Here is a 23,327-nt window from a genome sequence, read left to right as displayed (position 1 = left end):
CAACAATTTAATGACCATTCCAGACCCCGAATGCCTTCATTCCCTCCACACCCACTGCTCAATACCATCCATACCCTCTCCCCACCCAACCCAGCTGCTCCACTGCCCACCACCTCTCCTCTCTCCCCTCCCCGCGACTCACTCGGAGGGACAGCAGAGCCGCACGCCGCGGTCCAGCGTCTCCAGCAGCTTCTGGTCGTCACAGTTGGGAATCTGGGGGTCCTCGCCGCCCGAGAACATCTCAAACAGCGTGATACCGTACGACCAGACGTCCGACAGAGACGAGAACTTGCCGTAACGGATACTCTCCGGAGCGTACCTGGTAGAGGGGAGGGGAGGTCAGAGGGGTCAGGGGGAGGGAGGGAGGGAGGGAGGGAGGGAGGGAGGGAGGGAGGGAGGGAGGGAGGGAGGGAGGGGGGAGAGAGAGAGAGAGAGAGAGAGAGAGAGAGAGAGAGAGAGAGAGAGAGAGAGAGAGAGAGAGAGAGAGAGAGAGAGAGAGAGAGAGAGAGAGAGAGAGAGAGAGAGAGAGAGAGAGAGAGAGAGGCAGTGCCTGGTGTTTACAGTGTCAGTGTGTCAGAGTGACTGAGAGGCTCACAAATTACCTCCCCGTGTAACTCACATTAATGAAGTAGCAGGATAAACTTCCCACTCAAGATGTAGCCGGAAGCTGCACATTTCGCGCTATGTTTGGGGGTAATCAATCACTAGGGTTTCACCCGGCTCTAAGTTAGATAAATTCCCCGTGGATTAATCTGGATGTCAGACGAGAAGTATTCACTGTTTCAATACGCCGGCCTGGCGACGCGGGCCGTATCGTGTTTCACTCACAGCCGACTTGTAATCTAGCATCGGACGGCCCGCGGTGCCCCCCACATTACGCTCCGATGCAGACAATACTCCCCAAAACGTGACGGGAGCAATGCCCTCCGGTCGCACAGCCGCTTCTGCCGCCCCGGAGCATAAACCAGTCACCCCTGCACGCGTGCTCGCAGCGCATGTCCAACCCTCCCGGGCGGGATAGAATATAGTCCTTCTAAATCTCCCGACCAGCCCCAGCAGCTGCAGGTTTCATCTAACTTTTCCGGCCGCACCCCGGCAGCGCTTTGCTCAGCCTCCCACCCCGAGCTCTTGCGTTTCTAACCTCCGCGCCGCGACCCTGCCGCGTATGTCGACTCACCATCTGAAGGGTAGCTCCCGGTTGGTCTTCAGGTAGTAGTAGGTGTTGGCGCCCGTCACCTGAGCCAACCCAAAGTCGGAGATCTTGACGTGCGTGTCGGACGCCACCAGAATGTTCCGAGCCGCCAGATCTCGATGCACGATCTTCTTTTCACCCAGGTACTCCATACCCTGTTGGGAGTGTTCGTGGAGCGTTAGGTCTGCTGTTGATCACCTGGCGTCAATTGCGCCGTACACTTTAGCATATCGATTCAGACATGGCCGGTTATGTAACACTCGTTACAGTTTCACTTCAGTTTAACAATGCTCTCCAAACACATTAAGCCGAGCCTGACGATCCATAAGGGAGTAAACAATCAATGCTAGAAAGTGCATCAATGATTCAAGGAAACGGAACAACCAGAACGACTGGAATTCACGCTTGTTCAAACTCTAGCTCTACTTCGACTCCCGTTTAAGTCCACTCTCTGCTCAGGGTCGCGAAACTTCCTACCTTGGTTACATCCTTGGCGAACTTGGGTCCCGGAACTCCCTACCTTGGCCACATCCTTGGCGAACTTGAGTAGCCGGTGCGTGGTGAGTTTGTCCCAGTACATCTTCAGGTAGGAGCTGAGCGCACCGGGAGGCAGGTACTCCATGACCAACATCAGCTCCGGCTCGTCCACGATGCCGCGCATCTTGACCACGTTCTCGTGGTCCAGGTCCTGGGGAAGGCGCGGGGGTCAGTCGTACTTGTGGTGGAACTTGTAGAAGAAATGGGAGGAGTGATGAAGGGAGAAAGAGATTCGATAAACATGGACAATATGAACAACCATCAGTGGCTGCCGAACAATTATTGACCGCGCTGAACGTCTGTAGAACGTTCCACGTGTCTCCTCATTGTCTAAGGCGTTCGTTCTGCACCACAACTCCCCACGTCACACCCACCATCCAGGGGCGTGGGGTAGGACGTGACTACTGAATGCCCCGGTCAACTGAGAGAACAGGGTACCGCCCTGAGACGGCCAGTCTCCGGACACAGTCCACGGCTCGGTACAGGTACCGGCGCCCATTAGCCGTCAAACTTTCCCTCCTACATGATCAATCAGCCGCCAGGCGCCGAGAGTGACGGCCTGAGACCAACTTCGGACGCCCCCGGCCCGGCGGAGTGACCCCAGTGACCCCGCGATGACACCTCCCCGGTCGGATCGGGTTAGGTAGAGCCCGGCCGACGGAGACCAGTCAGCGAGTCGGCGCCACAAATGGACCAAGTTAACACAGGCGGCCGACCGCCGGGCGGCAGCGAAGTTTGGGCCGCCACCACCTGATCGGGGTGAAGTTCAAGCCGGTCTCAGTCAGTTGAATTGACAGTAGGTAGTAGGGCATCCCCCGAGTATGAACAAGACTGCATAATACCGCTAAAGCGACGTGTAAAACGTTTTTTTTTTAACAACGGTAAAAAATCGGTAGGATGAAATTCTGAACCTACCTTTTCAACGGACACATCTAAAATAGTTAAGTTCCTGCTGCCGTCCGCGACTGTGGTCGGGTTAGGAACGGTGTTTAACCCCTCGGGGCGAGCTTATATGCCGGTTAAGCACCATGATGCACATGTCTCCTGGACGTCAGCTATCCGGAATCTGTATGCCGTCCGTCACTATAATCTACTGTTCTGATTCCCGACCCGGATCCAAAAAATAAGCTCAATGAACTGCTCAAAGATGAGCTGCCATCTAATTTTCAGGGAATAAAGCCGGTGGCAGCAATGTCTGTCAATGTATATGCTATCAAACTATTTGATGTAACGGTATTGGATTGTCTGGTAGTAGAAATAAGATAATACGAGTATATCCGGGGAATAGAATGAATCCGGTAAGTTAATGTAGTACATAAATTGCGCGTGCAAAAAAGTTCTTTACTATTCCGTAGCCTTGCCTGAAGGACAGCACCGAACGTGTTCCATTCCTCAATGATGCTATCTATCCCATAAATTAAGCGGCTTATAAAGCCCGATAATGATTACCTGAATCAATATAAATACTATAAGCCAACATTATCAGATGACTCATCTCACATACCCAGCCACTCGGCTCCCATCCCCGCCACCGCCAGCCGCACGCGTACCTTGAGTATGGCGATCTCGCGCTGCAGGTCCTGCAGCCCGGCCGTGCTGATGGCCTTCTTTTTGAGCCGTTTGGCGGCCACCGTCTCCCAGGTGCCGTCCTGGTGGGTCAGCACCGCCTTGTACACCTCGCCGTAGAAACCCTGCCGGCGACACGGCGGCGGCTGTCAGCGGGCGTGGCGTGACAAGGAAGGGCGCGAAACCCGGCCCGTGAGACAGACCCGACCGCGGGGCGCCGCGCGGGACAGCCATCGACCGACAGTGGGGCTTCTGACACCGGTCTCAGGCGCAGTTTTACCTGCTCGGGGAGTACAAATAGCTCACAGAGAACTTCGCTAACAGGTGACTCGACATAATGCGCAGATGATCAATTCTCGTTCCAAAACTAAGACAAATGTGCCTTCCCGACTTGTTGGGATATTCAACATACTTCCTTATGAATAGTCCAACCCTCCGCAATACCCTTACCTTGACACACTCCCTCAGCACACCTGACAAATGGGCAGTTTGCACATATATCATACGGTCAAAGCACGGTCAAAGGCCCGCCACTGCCCCTCCAGGTTTGAGGGCCACTCTGGCATTGAGTACCTCAATGGCAGTAATGAGCTCAGTCAGAGGCAGCGCTCACATCTCGGGAACGCTACCTACTTATCCCGGCGCACGTAGGGAAAAAGACCGACAGCACGTCCTGTACAGACGCTGCCAATTTGTCACTAAAGCGCAGGTCGAGCTTCAAACGAACACGACTAAAGGTGGCTCAAATCCCCGACCTTTTCAGTACAAACGCATTCTGCAACGGATGAAATACGACTATAATATGGATGCGACATAAAGAAACGGCGATAACTAACGCAGTTAGGAACAGGAATAGTGGAAGCAAGCGGATGTGACAGAGGCGTCCCCAGTCAGCTAGTCAGGGGAGCTTAAAGAACGACTAGCCAGTGGCGGCTACAGACCCTTACCAGATAAATTTCCCCAAGACAAGCTGGGCGCGTCTTCCTACCCCTCCAGCTGGCACAGTCGCCCCAGTCTGACTCACCACCCCGAGTCGATCTCCGGCGGGCAGAGTCGCCCCAGTCTGACTCACCACTCCGAGTCGATCTCCGAGCTGACAGTTGACAGTCGCCCTACTTTGACTCACCACTCTGAGTCGATCTCCGGCTGACAGTCGCCCCAGTCTGACTCACCACTCCCAGTCGCCCCAGTCTGACTCACCACTCCGAGTCGATTTCCGGCGGGCAGAGTCGCCCCAGTCTGACTCACCACTCCCAGTCGCCCCAGTCTGACTCACCACTCCCAGTCGCTCTCCGAACTGACAGTCGCCCCAGTCTGACTCACCACTCCGAGTCGGTCTCCGAGCTGACAGAGTCGATCTACTTTGACTCACCACTCCGAGTCGGTCTCCGAGCTGACAGAGTCGATCTACTTTGACTCACCACTCCGAGTCGGTCTCCGAGCTGCACCTGCCCCTGGTTGAGCTGCAGCACGCGCGGGAAGCTCGGGCACGCCTCCTCGAACATATCCAGAGGCGAGATGGGGGTGACGGGCTCGGCCGAGTCGCCGCCCAGCGACGTGGGCACGCCGGGGATCAGCAGCTGATGGAACAAGGGAGTGTGTCAGTGAGGAGGAGGGTGACGAAGGGGCGGGCCGTCACAACGCCCCCACCATAACGGTACATTTACACCAGCAACATACCAAGCGAACTGACTTCGATTGATGAACATACGATGGTTGCAATACGTAAAGCAGTAAGATCACGCCGCCATTCAAAAGGTAAATCACTTCATAAAAACTACTTCACAGAAAATTATTTGTGAAGCGATTAATTTAACAGCGCTATATCCTCCAAAACTCAGCGATCCTAGAATGTAGAAACTACGATCACGCGCTTCGATTCCGCCCAGAACATCTCGAGACGCACGGAGAAGGATCTTCAGTGTCCCATCTGACCACTGACGTTCTCGCCGGGTACTGACCTTGTGCCTGCCGATGCTGACCAGACGGTCTCTGGTGCGTCCCTCGGGGTCGACCGACTCCGGTGACATGACCCGGGCCAGGTCAGCACCGCCCGGGAACGGCTCCGACAGAAGGTCAATCATAGGCGGCGCCACGGACTCTGCGGGGGACGGAGGACGGTGTCAGAGCTCGCAGGTCAATCAAAAAGGGCGTTAATGACTTTACGGGACAAAGCGGGCGTAACATGAACAGGTCAATCATAGAGAGCGCCATCAAATGCCATAAAATTTCGGCTTACATCCCCATACCCCAATCCAATTCAAGCCACAACCAACCTAGTCCCCAGCCCCCAACCCCTCCGCATACCTCTGTTTGCCTTACACCTACTCCCACGAACCACACCGGGCCGCAGTCACATCAATCCCGGACAGTGACACTGACAGACTGGCCCCGGCGGCCAGCGCGGCGGGTCCTACAGGGACCCCGTCCCGCTGCCCAGTAACGACCCATACACACCGGCTGACGGCCCGGCAACCGAGAGACATTCCACAGAGTAGCAATGGACGGCGAGTGTGGGCGGCGAACGAGGGGGGGGGGGGCTGAGGGGGTGGAGCAGAGTGGCCAGGTCGCTGACCGCATTGATCACCACAAAAAGGGCCAATGACCACTGCCCTGGGACCTTGATGTAGATTAGGCAGCAGGGAGTATGGTGTCATTGGAGACGAAAAACAGCACGGAATGGCAATACAATTTTAACAAAAAAGAAAAGAACAAAGAACAAGAAAAGTAAGTTTAATTTCTATTCACGTTTTATAAACCTGAGTATGCCTGAGTCATGGATAAGCACCCAAAATGTAAAAAGTGACCTAAGGTAACACTGAGCGGAAAACAATGAGATATTGTGTGGTACGATGACAACGTTACATAAGCGAAAACATGGAACCATATCAACGTCATTCCACAAAAAACACACGCACACACAGCAAAAGGAGGCATTCCAAGGACACATTCATGCACTGAATGAAAGTAACGCTATCCATGTGTGATGTTAGTTCTCGACCATCTTAGATCAACTTGACTACATAGTGATGTTGACTGTAATATTGTTGGTGCCACCCACCTATTGCCGACACTGTCGTGTTGTCGGTGCCCAGGGTGGTGGCTGGTGATTGTGATGACTGTGGTGTTGGTTGGTGTTGGTTCACCCACCTATTGCCGACACTGTGGTGTTATCGGTGCCCAGAGTAGTCACTGTGCCGTCCACTGGGGTACCGGCACCCTCGCCGCTGTCCACAGACGCACTGTTGGACAGGGTGGCGTACGCGTGCACCTGTCGCGCGTTGAACACTGCAAAACAAAACAGTACGAGGGCCGTCAGCGGCAGGGGCGCGCTCAGGGATCACGCTAAGGGCGGGTCCTGGAATGCAGGTATATGTGCATCTTAGCATAGCGACCGGTTATTCCAGTGTGGACATTTTCTACCCCGAGCCAGTCTCGAATAACAACAGTTCATCCCCCTTGACAGACCACCTGGCGTCGCCCCTGCCCGCCCCGTGCCGTTCCTGGAAGCGGGTCAATATACCGGTCGGATTCCTGGAAGTGCCGCCCCAAATCGCGCCCCGAGGGGCGACACTCGGCCAGGTGAGTCACCGCCCGGCGGCCGCGCAGGGTCACGGGCAAACTGAGCGTAAGCGGCGCCGCACGCGACAGGGACGGCGGGCGGTGAGTCAGATGGTCCGGAGGGACGCAATATACGAAAAATAAACTGGGTAGAGTGAGCAGGTGCCAGGTATTGTAGTTGGAATAAAACTTCTTCGGAATAGACATTGCGTTCAATCAGCAAAGGCTGAACACAAGCAAAATGTGGTACTAAGAATCCCTGCGAAACGTAATGACTTCACAGGATATAGGCATGCATCCGCTCTTACAGATACGCAGAAAAAAAATGACATACCGCGGATGTCAAAAGAAATAGGCTAAATCCGAGAGCGGGACAGCAAATTGAGAGGAGATTGATTCCTCGCGATATCCGGGTGATAAAAAATATTGAACTGGGACAAACCAAGAGGCATTGTCGTAAGTGAGCACAGTTGTTGAATCAACACATATGAAGATATTAAAGGCATTCAGAGCCCTGTTTGTAAATGTACAGACTAAATGAAAGCTGCGCTGAAAGCACACACTCAGTGAATAGCCCTGGCCCCACCCCGTCCCACTCCGAGCCATTGTCAACAGGCATTAGCAATGGCAAAACCTTTGCACTGTAGATCAAAGCAGTGCAGACAGTGCTTAGTCCATAATGCGCACCAACGCACTGACAATTACACACTAATTGATATTTTACATTACAATGATAACAATGCATAGTTGTCTCGAGTGATGTGTGGCAGTGCAGAAAGTGCGAATGTTTACAAATAGTATTTAGCTTCTAGTGTTCCCTTCGTCCACATGAATCTACCACGCCACTGAAACTCTTGAATCCGTTATCGAATCCTTACCCCTAAAAACGCTTTCAGACACTATAATTCATAGCTTTCAGAAAACTCGCAATCCATTTTCCAAAATACTTCAGTAATTTCCAATTTTCCGTCAGCATATTCACCCCATCGCTCCTTCTGGGGTACCGGCCAGGCCATGTTAGCTCCCCACGGAGGTATCATCGGACCAAAAATAACACGTGCCGTTGGACAACTTGATGTCAAAGTTACCGCTGGCCAAAGGTCAACCAGAACAAGAACACGGTTGGGACGACAGGGATAATAATGAAATTAGTCTAGGTCCGGTTCATTGTGGGATGACGGTCAGCTTTGGCTATTCCTAGCAAAAAGTCTGTCCTGATGTTAATTTTAGAAAAAAGGAAAAGGTACGGCTATTCACATCTATGTATAGCACGGTTTCATTTACAAAATCATGCTTTAACACAGGTCTGGTACACCGCATGCATAAGTTATCTGTAAGCTGCACACATCAATTGGTGTGCGAACCCGATCAATTTCTGGTTTCCGAACGAAGCTGATTTCGCTTTAAATTAAAAAACACGTTTAGAAATTAATAATCCGCTAAATCTTTGACAGTACAAGTCTCCTTGATCGCTAGAGTTCTCAGTAGGAAGCGACAAATTTAATTTCGCTCTATCGTGGCAACAGATGTCCTCTCAGCTCAGAATTACGTGCGAGAGAGCACATTCGTCCTGTAAAAACCTGCGCCTCGCCTAACAACAAAGCCATTTGCGAAGAAATTCCAAACTTATTGGATGGGGCGAGTGCGCTAGCAAGAAACTTCTGATTTGTTACAATCAGCAATAAAGTGTAGTAAGATAAGAGCATGCCCTCCTGTTGCCAGGGCGTCTGAATCTCATCGCAAAAGAAACGCATATTGCGCAAATCATCACAACCAAGACTCAACTGCGACATACCAGCCTCCCATATCACTCTGGTAGAACGGTGAATGTTGTAATCAATGCTCGCACTGATCCATTGGGAAACACCAGCAGGTAGTCAGACCAGTGAGTAAATCATTGGTCATAGAAGGAATATAAAACTAAACATAACTTTGGAGACACCTAACGAAAAAAGACCAATCGTCCGCAATGATATGACAAAACCTAACGAAATCCGTACTAATATGCAGTAGTTAGCCAAAGTACGGCCGGTGTTCACCAGCCTCGAGGGTGGTCAATTCCGTAACTTATTCATTTAGTTACTCAAAGAACCCGTTGCTGCCGCTCACCATCATTGGACCCTTAATAAGCACAGCCGGTCGACCCAGCCAGCCACCGCACAGTCTTGCCGAATACCAGATTAGCGCGAATTTAATCAAAAACCCGACTTTCGATAAACTGTTATTTATACCTATCAATGGGTAGGAAATTGTCCGAAGTTATCGGATAGAACCTTATTTTTAAGCCACTTTATCATTTGAGGACTTATATCCCTGCCGAAAGTAGACCCACGCTCCGGTTCCTGAAATCGGGCTATGGTACTGAGAAATATGTCCAGTTTTCAATGTAAATTTTACGGAAGCTTCGAGAAGATATATGAGAAAATAGCATATCACCGGATAGCACAATTCATGATGAAGCTGTTTCTGCTATCATGGTAGCTTTTCAATGAATGGTTTCTGAGTTTAATGAGTTAGAACAGGAGCCCTGCATGTGTATCGTTCTCACAATAGTATTTCATAAAGAAGTTGGAAAATGTCAAAATGGATAAAAATGGATATGACGAATAGGGCATGGCTGAACTCTACGCACATTTCTGAACATAAGCGAGCAAGTTTCAGCTGCCACTTTTTGCCTATTTGCCGTCAATTCAGCTTTGAACATGTCTAGTCGGCCGCCCGGCGTGACCTGACCAAGGTGGGGGGCGGCGCGGCCGAACAGGCTCCAGCCTAATAAACTATCTCAAGCACACGGAATCGTGATTTCATGCACTCCTTGCAAGGTTCGATGCTTCACTTTTGCATTATTGGCCTTACGTGACGTCATTTATGACGTCACTAGGATAATAAGAGTTTTTCGTCAATAACTCCTGATCAAATTGAGCTAGCGAGTCGGGAAAGCCACCAATGGACTCAGGAAGACCTGCCGAATCGAATGATATGCAACATGACCTCCTTCGACCAACTTCGTGATCTGGGGGGCTCTAACTTGACCTTGACCCGAGGTCAACACCTTAAGTTGACTTCAGCCGAACAAAAAGTATACCATTCGACGCACCTGAGCGAGGCGAACACGATGATGCCAAAATTGCGGACTCTGCGGCATTTTTTCGCGAAGTTATTAATAAAAAACGAATCCGTGCCTTGGGCCACTTGACCTGAACTCAGAGGTCACAGGTTAACCTGAGACCTTAAAATCGGATACCAGTTGCTGCGTCTCGTAACGGCACACACGCTCGTTTTTTCCGCGAGGCTCTAGCTTCATCAAGGGCCAAACAGCGACGGGGGTCGTACCCCCCCCCCCCTTCGGCCGGCGAAGGGGGGGTATTTTGAAAACCAATAGGTCCGGTGAGGGGTAAACGTCAGTTTTGGAACCAGAGAACCATTTTCAGTGGATCCGAGCGGCGCTGGGATTAAATTCGCGCTAAACTGGTCTTCGGCCACACTGTGCACCGGTCGGTCGGACTCGGGTTCCACCGAGATCGGGGACCGCTACCGCCCGGCTTTCCGAGTCACTGCGACCAGCATCCGTATAGCGATGTGCGTGACCAGTGGGAGCGACCGGCCAAAGTTGGACCGGCCACGCCAACCAACCAGAACTTCTGCCGCTGGGCACACGGCCACCGCGCCAATGTCAATACGGATCAACTGGGACCGCTCGGCACCGGGGGATTTCAGGACTGGCGGAGATTCAAATTCGGAAATAAACTCGGGTTACGCTAAGTGCTGCGGTTGGGATGGAGCTGAAAGACAAACTTGTGCGGAGAGCGGCATTGTTGCAGACGATCTTTGTGCTGGCCAACGTTACGACCATCGATAGCATCCGACCCGGCGTCACTTTTTTCGATTATTTCAATCCCTCATCGAGTCATAAGGATCCGATCACACCAAATTGCCTTCGGGAGATATTAATTTCTAGAGCCCATTAAAACGCTCTCCAGATGGAATCATGAGCCGCTTATTGATAGATGATGCTTATTTAAACTAGAAAGACGGTAATGCCACGGATCAAAACCCAGGTTCACAGTGGCCCCTCAAATGCCTCCAGTCCATAAACCACTCTCGGCTCGGCACCCAGCCCCGCGCCGGTCCCCCGGCCCCGTTTGAGTCGCCTCTCTGAGCAGCAGGTCATTACAGCCGCCCAGAGAGCCGCTAATTACGGCCCGCTCCCAATCAGCAGATCAGAGAGCGACCAGCCTCTGCCGGGACCGATAGGCGACCCGCGCACCGGTCCTGGTCCGTCCAGCGTCGCCGCCGTCCCCGGGGAGGCCGCCCGGTCTGCGCCGGCCTGATTAAACGGAATACTTCACGATAGCCGGCGGCAGCGGGCACGGAGCGTCCGGCAAACAGAATTCACTGAACGGGAAGCGCCGTCACCGCTGAATGGCGGTACAGCTCAGACGCGAGGGCACGCTATCGGAGATCCGGGCTCCCGGATTTGTAACGCCCAGGTGGAGTCAGAACGGCCAGTTCAACAGCTGGTCGGTAAATGACGTTCTCTCAGAACGTTACCGAATATACTACAATCTAGCTGAATCAGATTTCTCCAACAATCTCGTAGCATCAACGCAAAATCCTCCGAACGCCCCACCGACCACCTGTGAGTACACCACTGCAGACATCGTCTCCCGCACTCGCTCCCTTCTCTTAGAACCCACCCGCCGGCCGTACTCACCGTTGTAGAGGATCTGGTTGATGTCACGCATGATGGCCTGTGGCGTTTTCCGGTTGTGCGGCATGTGGTGCCAGCAGTCGCACATGAGTCGGTAGATGTCGCGGGGACAGCCGGAGGGCGGCGGCAGCCGGCCGCCGCGCTGGTATAACTGGGCGTGGGAGGGGAAGCGTCAGTGCATGCAGGAACTGGAGCAGTGAAGGCAAGGTACGGACACACATGTCCGAAAGTAAACAGAGACAAGCTAAATGTCAGTGGTCACCTTCGAAGAGATACAAGACGGCCGTCTCTAGCGGTGGGGCGTACTATTATCTGAAACTGAAAATTATAAAAAAGAAACAGTGATTAACTTTCCTCAACTTCAACCTCAAATGGTCGTCACATGTTTGCATTACCAGTCCTATCAAAACGCCACCGATACACGCCACTCCACAGCCCTCTCTCGCTGTCCTCTGAGGTCCAGACCCACCTGTTTGGCCATGTCGAGGTCCTCTCCCTCTAGCGGCGTCTGTCCGTAGGAGAATATCTCCCACAGGGTGGTGCCATACGACCACACGTCCGCCGCCGAGGAGTAGGCCACCGATTGCAGCTGGTCAAAATACTCCACAGGTACCCAGTGGAGGCTGGAACACAGCGGACAATGCGACAGGTTAGCTACCTACTGATTGCAGCTGCTTAAAATACTCCACAGGTACCCAGTGGAGGCTGGAATACAGCGAACAACGGAAGAGTTGACAAAACATGGCGAACACAAACATGGGTTCACAGTCTGACAAGTCATAACTTGTTGATATGCATTATGTCACGTAGCTATCTTTTATATATTTCATCAATGCCTCGTAAACAGCAGAGCTAACAAATAAACGGTCAAAATTCATCCCGCACTTTCATTCCTTTACCCCACTGACACATGTCTTCCCAGTTCAACCCCAATCACTGCCCCCTCCCCCCGTGAGCTGTCTCACTCGTTTTGTGTGTAGAGCCGCAGGCCGGGGTCGGCCAGGCGCACGTGGAACTTGTTCTCTGCCCGGGACGACACCAGCACGTTTCGGCAGCGCAGTTTGCCGTGGGTGACGCCCTGCTCGTCCAGGTACCAGAGCGCCTTGGCCAGGTAGGTGCCGGCCTCCACCAGGTCCACCTGAAACGGCAGAGGACGGTGCGGAGGTGAGTGTGATGGAATGGGAATGACGGGATTAATGTAGTGATTTATTTGTTTTATGAGCTAGACAAAGAACGTAGCCTAGAAGTAGACACCTTTCATGTATAAAATGACGAGCACATGCATCACGATAATCATGAATAACCACAGTAAGATATTTAACTTGTCCGTATTCTCGCCCAGTTCTAAACTGTGATTCGTTTCAAATCGAAAAACAAAACTGACGTAACGAGCCACGTAATCAGCTCTCGTGTCTCATCAACAATCTTTTACATCTCTACACTACATCTCACACTACTCATCGCCCCATACAAGTCTATTGTCAAGTCTACACTACAGTCTCTGCAAGAGTACACTACACCCCGCACATTTCCACCCGCCCAGCTCACCTCCATGAGTGTGTGTTTGTTTTCGGCCAGGTAGGAGTCGAGCGGACCGAGCGGGTACCAGTCCATGACGAGTGAGACGGCCTGCGTGAGGCACACGCCGCGGAACTGCACCACGGCGTCACACGTCCACTGCAGCGCCGCGCTCACCGAGTCGATAAAGTCCTGACGACGGCGGCGGTAGGCCGGGTCAGGGGTTGGGGCACAGAGAAAGTACCGGTACTAACGAGAGAAGGACGTCGTGGAAAAGAGTGGTGCTAACTGCTAACTATCCCGATAGGAGTATCAATATGATTGAGTAACCCATGGTTTGGGGAGGGGAAGCGGACATACTGAGCACAGAGTCCAGGGTTGGCATTTTTGCCGGCAAAAACTAGTTTATGCCATTTGCCGGTTTAAACCGGTTTTAGCCGGCAAAAAGTGGCAAAAACTGGCAAAAACTCAGAAATATCACAATACTATGCCTAGACATGATTTTGAACAGGAAACATTTAAAGGAGAATTCGGTGAAAGCTTTATGAGCTTTATGCTTTCAAACAGAAGTGACATTGACCATTGAAATGTTTCATACCTAACTCAGAAACATTTTCATGGGCTATCCATACATAAGGAGCTAGTAAGATGCCTTTTGGGGGTGACAAATGAGCCAGTGCAAGGGTGACTGGGTGAGTCCTGCAATATGAGAAGTGCGAAGAGGTATCTGCCACTGATATGCGCACGGCACCGCATGACACCCTACTTACCGTGGCCGCCTTGTCCCACTTTCCCCTTACATGGAAATACATGCCGTCGTGGATGTCTACCGACATGCATAGACATTTTAAGCACGGATAAGTACCTAATGAGGCAACTTCAGAATGTTTAGTGCATCTATATAACTACCTGAAATGCATTTGTACATTTCAAATCCATTCCTAACTAGAAAAGTTGTAGGTTTGTCCATTTAAGTTTTAGCCAGTTTTTGCCAGTTCTTGCCACCAGGGTTTCTGCCAGCCGGTTTAAACCGGTTAAAACCACTGGCAAAAACCAGTTTTTGCCACCCCCTGCCAACCCTGACAGAGTCTGATATCAAATGTTTACAATAGCATGATCGTTTTGAAAGAAACCTCGCAAATCGCTACGACCTTACGGCAAATAACCACATTTGCAGAAATTACGTGCCGAAATCTCGATATCTTATCTCACCAATACCTAATTAGTACGTTATATACTGAGTGAAAGCGTTCCATAATGGTCACGTACCGCCCACCTGTCCTCCCTACCTGCAGGTGCTCCTTGGTGAGGTGCTGCTGGAGCCGTTTGACTGCCACCTGGCGGGTAGTGCCCGAACTAGTGTGCCACTGAGCGCGCTGAACTACAGTGTAGCGGCCGTACACCTCGGCAGCCCGGCCTGTGGGCGGACAGGACCACGGGAGCGGGAGAGGTCAGCTCTCAGGTCAACACCGCAGAAAATTTTGGACCGTCAGACAGCACACATAAGAACAAGGTAAACGCCGCCCCGTTGTCCAGCGATCCGACACTGACCTGTGTATAGTTTGAGCGAGTTGGCCGGTATGCACAGAGGCTGGTCATTCCCCATTTTCTGTTTGCTTTTTAGCCTGGCCGCCTCTTCGTCTGAGCTAAGGTCTCGACATAGCCGTAGGGGGCTCTCATCTGAAAAAAAACGAACACATGATTAAGGGCAAAACTACAATAAATAAATAAATAAATAAATAAATACATAATAAATAAATAAATAAATAAATAAATAAATAAATAAAATAACACGTTTGTGGCAACCTAATTGCACACTATCAAAGCTTGAGTCTAATTTTACCTCGTCTAATTTTACTGCCGAAATGTTGCTTCAATAATGTCAATCATACATCCCCTCTATTATCCCCATGCGACAGAGGCCCGCCTTATACCCGTACCGTGTTCTGATGGCGGCAGGCACTCTTTGAACTGGACCAGGTGGTCGGTGGAGAACTGAGCCAGCAGCTCCTGGATGGAGGCGTGCTCCTCCTCCTCGCCCGGACACCGGAACCCGCCGCCAGCGGTCTCGTCGATCGCTATCGTCAGCGGCTGCTCACTGATTAATGGCGGAGGGTTCAGACCGTGGTTAGGGCGCTGGCTCAACGACGGTAAAACAAGACATAAAGTCGTACTCAGCTCTCACACATATGTATTCCTTCTTTTCCCTTGATATCAAGATAAAATGCAAATGGCATATAGGGCTTTTGACTCATGCCTACATGGACCGACATTGACTATGAACGTTGAATATCAATGATACTAAATTAGACCAATCGCAGTTCTAACGTTTTAGAACAGTCCTTTCATCTCGCACACAGTGTGATCAAGGCCGGTAAAGCTCCCTGCTACTGACCAGTTGGGTTGGCACACGTCCACCAGAATGACGTCGTATTCCTCAGAGTGCTGCCGCAACAGGTACGTCCCCGGCTCGTTGTTCCGTTTCTCGCGCAGCTTTTGGTGCGCAAACTCCTGGCTGAGGAAGGAGACGATGCTGTCAACTCTTCTGGAAACCACTGAAGAAGTCGGGACAACACCTTTCTTCCCCTACCGTTCAGGTATACGAGCTAAACATCTCCTCATCGACTAATAAAACTATCTAACGACAGACAGAAAACCGAACACCCGCACACAGCAGGAGAATCAAATTGAACGTTTTTAAGCAGCCAAGGCAGCAAATGCCGCTAAGACAATGCTCATTAAGATCACGTGTCATAGTGCAGCATCTGATATGAATAAGAGACGATCTCCAAAAGCGGCAGCCTTTCCATGCCTCTTGAACAGAAAAGGCCATCCTACCCGACGGGACCGTGGCAGCGTCGCTGTTTGAGGCGCAGCTGGGATGGCAGCTGCAGGTCCTTGCTCAGGCAGAAGGTCCACTTCTCCATCAGCCGGTAGTACGAGTCCAGCAGGCTGACACACGACGTCATCTCGGCCTGAAGATGGGCCACAACGGGGTGAGATGGTGTTACGGTGTGGTAGGAACCTCGGCAGACGGGACGGAAGCGAGGCTCAGACTTTTTAATCGTTGGTTCTTTAAATATTCAGATGAGGTTCCCGGTTATCTTCTCATTATGAGTACCGCTTCTTTCACTTTTTCACCAAATCACTTATCTGGTGTGAGTTAATTCTCGCAGCCTGCTGGTCGCTAGACAAGCACTAGTACAAATTACTTGCGAGACCTACCTCTGATGCGAATCGGAAGTACTGCGGTACGCCGTTTTTCCGCGCCAGCTCGACCCTGTTGTCGTTTCTCAGCGAGATGTAGCAGATGTCACTGATGGTGCATATGTGGATGGAGTTCTGAAAACGCATCAGCGTCAGTGAGATGACGTCAACGACTCATCAGTTTACTACTAACGCATCCGCTACAAGATGCCTGTTTTGAGCGTAATGGGATGAATTCAACGTGAGGCTTGATTGGCGGAGAGGAAAATAAATATCCTTAAAATTAACGTTTTCTGTAAAAAGCGTCACGGAAGACACTTCAAAATAATTAATAACGATAGTAAAGTAAAGGTTGCCGGTAATCGATTCCTACTCCATTGCTAGCCCTTCCCTGCGCTTTCCGACCTTCCACTACCCCAACATCAGCACCCAGACACCCCTCCGACTCCGGTTTTGCCACCCACCTCGCCGCCGTCGGTCTTCATCCTCAGCCCTGGCTGGGTGGGGTGGAACGGGTCCACCACCAGCTTCCACTGGCGCACCACGCCCGCCTCGTCGCGCTGCACCGTGTACGTCTCGTCTCCGTACGTCGGACACATCTCCAGCGCCTTCTGCACGTACTTCTCCTTGATGTACATGACGTCGTTGATGGGCCCCTGCTCCAGCTTGATGAGGTGCTTACGGATCGGTGATTTGAGGAAGAACGAGTGCATCTTGACGAGGTCGCGCGGGATGAAGGACTTGTAGTCCTTCTCGACGTCCTCTCGTCGGACGTTCATCTCGCGCATCAGCCGGTACATGTCGGTCACCGCCAGGCCGAGGGCGTCCTCCTTCTGTCGCAGTATGTTGGAGAACGTGCCCATCACGAACGCCTCGCGCACCTGGTGGAACAGGTAGTCGAACGCGTGCGGGTCGAGCGCGCGCAGACGCACCACGTCCGCCACCTTGAAGCGCATCAGGAAGGTGTACCGGCGCACGGCGCCCCCCACGCGCTGACTGCCGGCCAGGAACAGGCGCGTCTCCTCGTCACACAGACTGAACAGGTGTCGCGCCACGGGCCCGATGCGGCAGTGTCGCGCCGCGCGCACCGTCAGCTGCTCGGCGGTCTCGTCACGCGCCACGCCGAGCACCAGCGGCTCGCGGCTGCTGCACAGACGGATGTGTACCTGACACTCGCCCGCCGACGGGCCGTCCACGCTGATGGAGTCCATCGCCGCGTGACCGAGAGGTGCGCAGGACCGGCGGGAGTGTACCTCTCAGAGGAGCGGTTTAGGCTCTCTCAGTGTTCACACTAAGAGCTATCAGACCTGAAAAGGTATGTTTTGTTACTAAACTTGGAGTTTGTATGTGGTGGTGTGGTCTAAACACTTTGTAAATAATATGAAAACAAAAGACAATACATGAAAAACCATGAAAAAATATGTCATTGTCACTTAATTTTATCAACATGTGAATAAAATATGAATGTAAGAGGTAAGGAGAGGATGACACATGTAGTGTGGTGCAGGGCACACAGCTTCCTTGAACCAGTGCAGACCTTACACTGTGGTGCAATATTAAGTGACACTCATGATGTTGACTAACTACATAGGCAGCTCAGGAAAAATTACTAGTCTTCCTCCAGGATAAATGCAAACACAAGGAGCTTTTCTATCATCCCAGGCTTGGCTCACCATTATATGTGAAACCACTCTTTTCATTTTATATCAATATAGATGCCCTCCTAGTTTTGGTTTATTACTGAACAGAAATTTCATCAATATATCTTACTTATCTTCTGTTCATGTACTGTCCAAAAATATGATACAACTCAGCATTCCCAACCCATCTAGCACAATCTTTTATCTTTTGCAAGTGTTCTTAATTCAGAGACTTCCAGAAATTGTGCGGTGTGAAAACTTGACCGGCCTCAGGCCTGGCTGCTGCAAAGTTCTAAATGCTCTCCTGGTTTGTTTGACTACTTAGGTAGCTAAGGGAAGATTTTAAAAACTCTAACCATCCATGGTTAGGATGCAGGTTCACTGTCTCTCTTAACATATTTCACAGTCCACCATACTTTGTCCAGTGCAAACAGTGAAGAAAGGGGTCAGGCCCTGACCCCTTTCAGGGGAAGAAGCTGGGATTGGACTGAGTGAGTGTAAATATCACACACTGTGTTTCAAGCTTGAGCTTAGGTCCACAATGACAAGATCAGTCCGAGAGATGGTCTGAGTAACGTAAGTCATTGTCATTTAGCATATTTGTGTCAGTTATCACAGTATGAGTCACATACAACCCTGGCTGACTCCTGCAGGACACAATGGATACCTACCAACCAAAACCAATTCAACCAGGAACACAGGCCCAGGGTGGCATGCAACACTGGCGCGGTTCCCATTCCAGGGACTAAGTCTCTCAACAAAAGACAACCTCGAATTTAGCAGCAGCCAGCAGGTAGCAAAGCATCATGGAAAATAATAATCATCCATGGCATTACCATTCCACCATTCCAAACCATACCATTCCAAACCATCTGCACCTGGCCCTGACAGAATCCACCCAGTTTTACTCAAGAATTGTGCAACCAATGTCAGCAAGCCTCTGACAATGATTTTCCAGGAATCACTGAGTACAGGAAGCATCCCAAGTGACTGGAAAAAGGCAAATGTAACTCCGATATATAAGAAGGGCTGCCGTTCGGATCCACTCAACTACAGACCGATCAGCCTTACATCAGTAGTTTGCAAGGTTTTGGAGAGACTTGTGAAAGGCCACCTAGTTTCCCACTTGGAAAGTTTCAATTTCTTCTGTAAGGAGCAACATGGATTTCGGTCTGGCAAATCATGCACAACCCAGCTTCTGGAGTACTTGTATGAGGTTCAGAATGCTCTTGATGAAGGTGACGCAGTAGATGCCATCTACCTAGACTGCTGCAAAGCTTTTGACACAGTTCCACATAATCACCTGATAACGAAACTCAAGGCTGCAGGAATCGATGGCCCACTACTTCTCTGGATAAAGTCATTCTTAACAGACCGAGAGCAGAGAGTGACCATAAGAGGAAGTTTCTCAAGCTGGAGAAAAGTCTGGAGTGGTGTTCCACAGGGCAGCGTATTGGGGCCAATCCTCTTCCTTGTCTACATTAATGACCTGCTTGATGAAGTTCACTCAGAGGGCAAGCTCTTCGCAGATGATGCCAAGATTTACAGGCGTATGAGACAGCATGCAGGTCTTCTCACTCGCATGTAGTCATAACCGGTGATTTCAACTTGCCACAAATTGACTGGGATCTTGGCGCTTCCACTGCCCCACCTGCACATTGCTCCCACAACTTTGTTGACATAGTGAATGACTGCTTCCTGCACCAACATGTCACTCAACCAACGAGGTTTAGACTGGGTGAAACACCACACACATTGGACCTGGTTCTGTCAAATGAGGAGGGGATGATCCAAGGCCTACAGTCCCTCCCTGGACTAGGATCAAGCGACCATGTTGTCCTCAAATTCAAGCTGAACTGCTACTCGGAAGTAGTAGAACCAGCTGAACCTCGTTACAACCTGAACAAAGGGAACTATCGTCTCATGAATGCTCGACTGTCTTCAATTAACTGGGCACCCACGACAGAACTCGAGACCGAAGTATTGTACAATGTCATCAAAGACACGCTTCTGTCTCTGGCATCCAATTGCATACCCCTTGCCAAACCAAGGTCAACGAACAAGAGCCTGTATGTTAACCAGGAGGCCCTGCGGCTCAAGAAACACAAGCGCGCTATGTGGTTCCAGTATGTGCGCACAAGAGACCCACTGGACTATGCACGCTTCACCCGCGCTCGGAATAAGCTCCGCACCCTTACCCGAAACCTCAGAGCAGATTTTGAGAAGAGGCTTGTCCTAGATATCCGAGAAAACCCCAAGGGATTCTGGCGTTACACTGGCTCACGATTGCGCACCAAAATAAGAGTTGAAGACCTCAAAAACGACGATGGGACGATGGCACGGAAAGACAGTGAGAAAGCGAACCTGCTCAACCATTGTTTCCAGAGTGTTTTCACCACTGAGTCAACTGTCTTGCCCACGGTGACTGCCTCCTATGGGGGCCCCCGTCTGGAAGACGTGGACATCAGCTCTGCATCGGTGAAGCGGAAGCTCCTCAAACTCAACGTGGACAGTGCTCCGGGCCCAGACGGACTACACCCCAGGGTTCTCCGAGAGACGGCTGAAGCGATGGCGGAGACATGGACGCGGCTGTTTCGTTCCTCCGTGGACTCGAGCCACCTCCCAAGGGACTGGCGCGTGGACGAGATCGTCCCAATCTTCAAAAAGGGCCTCAGGACGTGTCCCCTTAACTACAGACCGGTCACCCTCACATCAGTCCCCTGTAAAGTGCTGGAATCACTGATTCGCGACCAGCTGATGGAGCATCTCACCCGGACGGGGCAGTTGAGTGGCGCGCAGCACGGATTCAGACCCAGGAGATCCTGTTGTACCCAACTGCTTGAGACTCTCGAGGAGTGGACCAGTGGACTAGAAAGAGGTGAGGCAATCGATGCCATCTACCTCGACTTCAGCAAAGCCTTTAACTCTGTTCCACACCAGCGCCTGCTTCTGAAGCTGCGGGCCTGCGGCGTTGATGGCAAGCTCCTGAACTGGGTGCAGGCGTTCCTCACGGGGAGGCAACAGAGGGTTCGGGTGAACAACTCAAGGTCGGAATGGGCCGCTGTGACCAGCGGGGTGCCACAGGGAACTGTCTTGGGGCCGCTGCTATTTGTCGTGTACGTCAACGATCTGCCCGGCGAAGTCGCGTCCTCAATCAAGATGTTCGCAGACGACACGAAAATTTACAGGAGTGTCAGCCGGGCATCAGACGTTCTCACCCTCCAAGCTGACCTAGATACACTCGTTGAATGGTCGGAACGCTGGCAGCTGCCCTTCAACCGAACAAAGTGCAAGTCACTGCATCTGGGCTCCCACAATGGAAACTACGTCTACCACATGGGCGACACGCAGCTGGACCAGACCTCGGTGGAGAAGGACCTCGGAATCCACGTCGACCACCAACTCAAGTTCCGTGAGCAGGCAGCCGCGGCGATTTCGAAAGCATCGCGCATCCTGTCCGTGATCCGGCGAAGCTTCGACCTTCTAGACGAGAACACTCTGCCTCTGCTGTTCCGAACGATGGTGCGACCTCACCTGGAATACGCGAACTCCATCTGGGGACCTTTCAATCGGGAGGACCAGAGGCGCGTTGAAAAGGTCCAGAGGAGAGCTACGAAGCTGGTGGCCGCCATCCGAAATCAGCCATACGAGGAGAGGCTCCGGATTCTCGACCTGCCGTCTCTATACCATCGCCGACGCCGGGGCGACATGATAACTGTCTACCAGGTGCTCAGACAGGGGATTGACCTCGAGGCAGAGAGATTCTTTGCGGCGGCAGCGACAGGCAACACCCGCGGACACCAATGGAAGCTGTCGAAACCGAGGGCCGTATCCCGAGTGCGTCGAAATGTCTTCTCCGTCCGAGTCATCAACGATTGGAACGGACTCCCGCCATCAGTTGTCGATGCCCCCAGCCTAAACGCCTTCAAAGCCAGACTGGACAAACACTGGGCACATTTGAAACACACAACTCACCTTAACGACTGAGTCAGGACACTGAGTCAGTAAGGAGCTCGATAGGACCGGATCCTTGAGGCCAAGTGGCCTTTCAAAATTCCGAACTTTATAAGTATAAGTAAGTAAGTAAGTATAAGTATGAGAGGCAATGAGGATCAGCAGCAACTCCAAGCAGACCTGGATAAACTACAAGAGTGGAGCAACAGGTGGTTACTCAAGTTCAATCAGGATAAATGCAAGGTCATGAACTTCGGTACCAGAAATCCCAACTGCAGCTACAGCATGGGAGGAGTTCAACTGGCTCACTCTGAACAAGAAAAGGACCTTGGAGTTCTGATTTCAACAGATCTCAAGCCCTCAGCACAAGTTGCCAAAGCTGCGTCCTCAGCAAACTCCATGTTGGGCCGTATAAGGAGTACTTTCACATGCCTCAATGACAAGATCCTTCCACCACTATACAAGGCGCTGGTTCGACCCAGGATGGAGTTTGCGATCCAGACATGGTCACCCTATCTCAAAAAAGACATTCAAAAGCTCGAAAAGGTGCAGAGGAGAGCGACAAAGCTGGTTCCCTCACTTAGAAATTTACCATATGAAGACCGACTGAGTGCTCTTGGGCTGACAACATTAGAGCAGCGAAGAACGCGCGGAGATATGCTTCAAACTTTCAAAATCCTGAAAGGTCTGGACAGAGTTGAGGTTGACAGCACATTCCTCAAGCTGGATGACAGGTACCTGGGAACTAGAGGACACCAGATGAAGCTCGTCAGACCAAGACATCGAACACTAAAGCGCAACAAGTTCTTTTCAGCAAGAGTGGTCGACATGTGGAACGGTTTACCAGAACATGTGGTATCCAGCGACAACATCAACCAGTTCAAGAGAAGATATGACCAACATGTCGCAGAACAAATGACGAGAGGGGGTAGCCACTACGAGCATCCTTAGTTTGCTCCCTTACCCCCGTATCCTATCTCTTCGGTAAGCATCTCTCTCTTCGGTAAGCATGAAATGGCTCAATCCGGTGACAATGACGATCAAGCCTCAATTCACTTTACCAAAGAATGCCAGCTTGAGCTCTCCTGAGTCCTGGTACTGGTACAGGTAGTCCTCCAGTGTCTACTGACCTATGCGCAGTACGAATACTCTGGTATCCAATAAAAATACTTAGGTCTTTACCTTTAGGCGATATGCAAGTAGTTGTTGTTTTGGGTTAGGGCGCGGATATCATGTGCAAGTAGCAAAGCATGATGCGCGACCGGAAATAGGAACCAACAAGGTGCATAAAAGATCACTGCGTTTATCTAAAAATAATTTTGCATTTACTATGACGTCAAAGTTTTACGCCTCTTTTATGGTCTTTATGCTGTTCTCTGTTTCAATTCCACCTTTTGACTATTTAATTTCGTTCTTTTTTGACAAATGTAGTCAATTTGTC

At 51.2% G+C, this 23,327-nt stretch overlaps 1 protein-coding gene and 1 long non-coding RNA gene across 2 annotated transcripts in view; one reads left to right on the top strand and one right to left on the bottom strand.

The window, feature by feature from the left end:
* The window catches only part of LOC122381057 (tyrosine-protein kinase hopscotch-like), a 27,058-nt gene extending 3,906 nt beyond the window's left edge, over window positions 1–23,152 (bottom strand). Inside the window, exons 1-19 of the mRNA XM_043364774.1 lie at window positions 23,069–23,152; window positions 16,757–17,599; window positions 16,311–16,427; window positions 15,924–16,060; window positions 15,481–15,600; window positions 15,026–15,183; window positions 14,637–14,765; window positions 14,375–14,502; window positions 13,116–13,277; window positions 12,533–12,705; window positions 12,037–12,190; window positions 11,571–11,718; window positions 6,446–6,583; window positions 5,257–5,396; window positions 4,717–4,875; window positions 3,280–3,420; window positions 1,713–1,880; window positions 1,178–1,347; window positions 143–319 (exon numbers count right to left, since the gene is read on the bottom strand). Of these exons, the coding sequence (XP_043220709.1) occupies window positions 143–319; window positions 1,178–1,347; window positions 1,713–1,880; window positions 3,280–3,420; window positions 4,717–4,875; window positions 5,257–5,396; window positions 6,446–6,583; window positions 11,571–11,718; window positions 12,037–12,190; window positions 12,533–12,705; window positions 13,116–13,277; window positions 14,375–14,502; window positions 14,637–14,765; window positions 15,026–15,183; window positions 15,481–15,600; window positions 15,924–16,060; window positions 16,311–16,427; window positions 16,757–17,503 (3,266 nt within the window). The 5' untranslated portion in view covers window positions 17,504–17,599; window positions 23,069–23,152. The remainder of the gene's footprint in view (window positions 1–142; window positions 320–1,177; window positions 1,348–1,712; window positions 1,881–3,279; window positions 3,421–4,716; window positions 4,876–5,256; window positions 5,397–6,445; window positions 6,584–11,570; window positions 11,719–12,036; window positions 12,191–12,532; window positions 12,706–13,115; window positions 13,278–14,374; window positions 14,503–14,636; window positions 14,766–15,025; window positions 15,184–15,480; window positions 15,601–15,923; window positions 16,061–16,310; window positions 16,428–16,756; window positions 17,600–23,068) is intronic.
* Window positions 13,213–15,177, top strand: LOC122381059. The gene is made up of 3 exons (XR_006256455.1): window positions 13,213–13,292; window positions 14,381–14,598; window positions 15,045–15,177. It is a non-coding gene; the product is annotated as an uncharacterized LOC122381059 (long non-coding RNA).
* Window positions 23,153–23,327: the final 175 nt, after the last annotated feature.

Source organism: Amphibalanus amphitrite, unplaced genomic scaffold (genome assembly GCF_019059575.1).
Source record: "Amphibalanus amphitrite isolate SeventyFive unplaced genomic scaffold, NRLGWU_Aamphi_draft 000113F_arrow, whole genome shotgun sequence".
Lineage (NCBI taxonomy): Eukaryota > Metazoa > Arthropoda > Thecostraca > Balanomorpha > Balanidae > Amphibalanus > Amphibalanus amphitrite.
The sequence above is the reverse complement of the archived record's forward strand: the minus strand, read 5'-3'. Positions and strand labels throughout refer to the sequence as shown.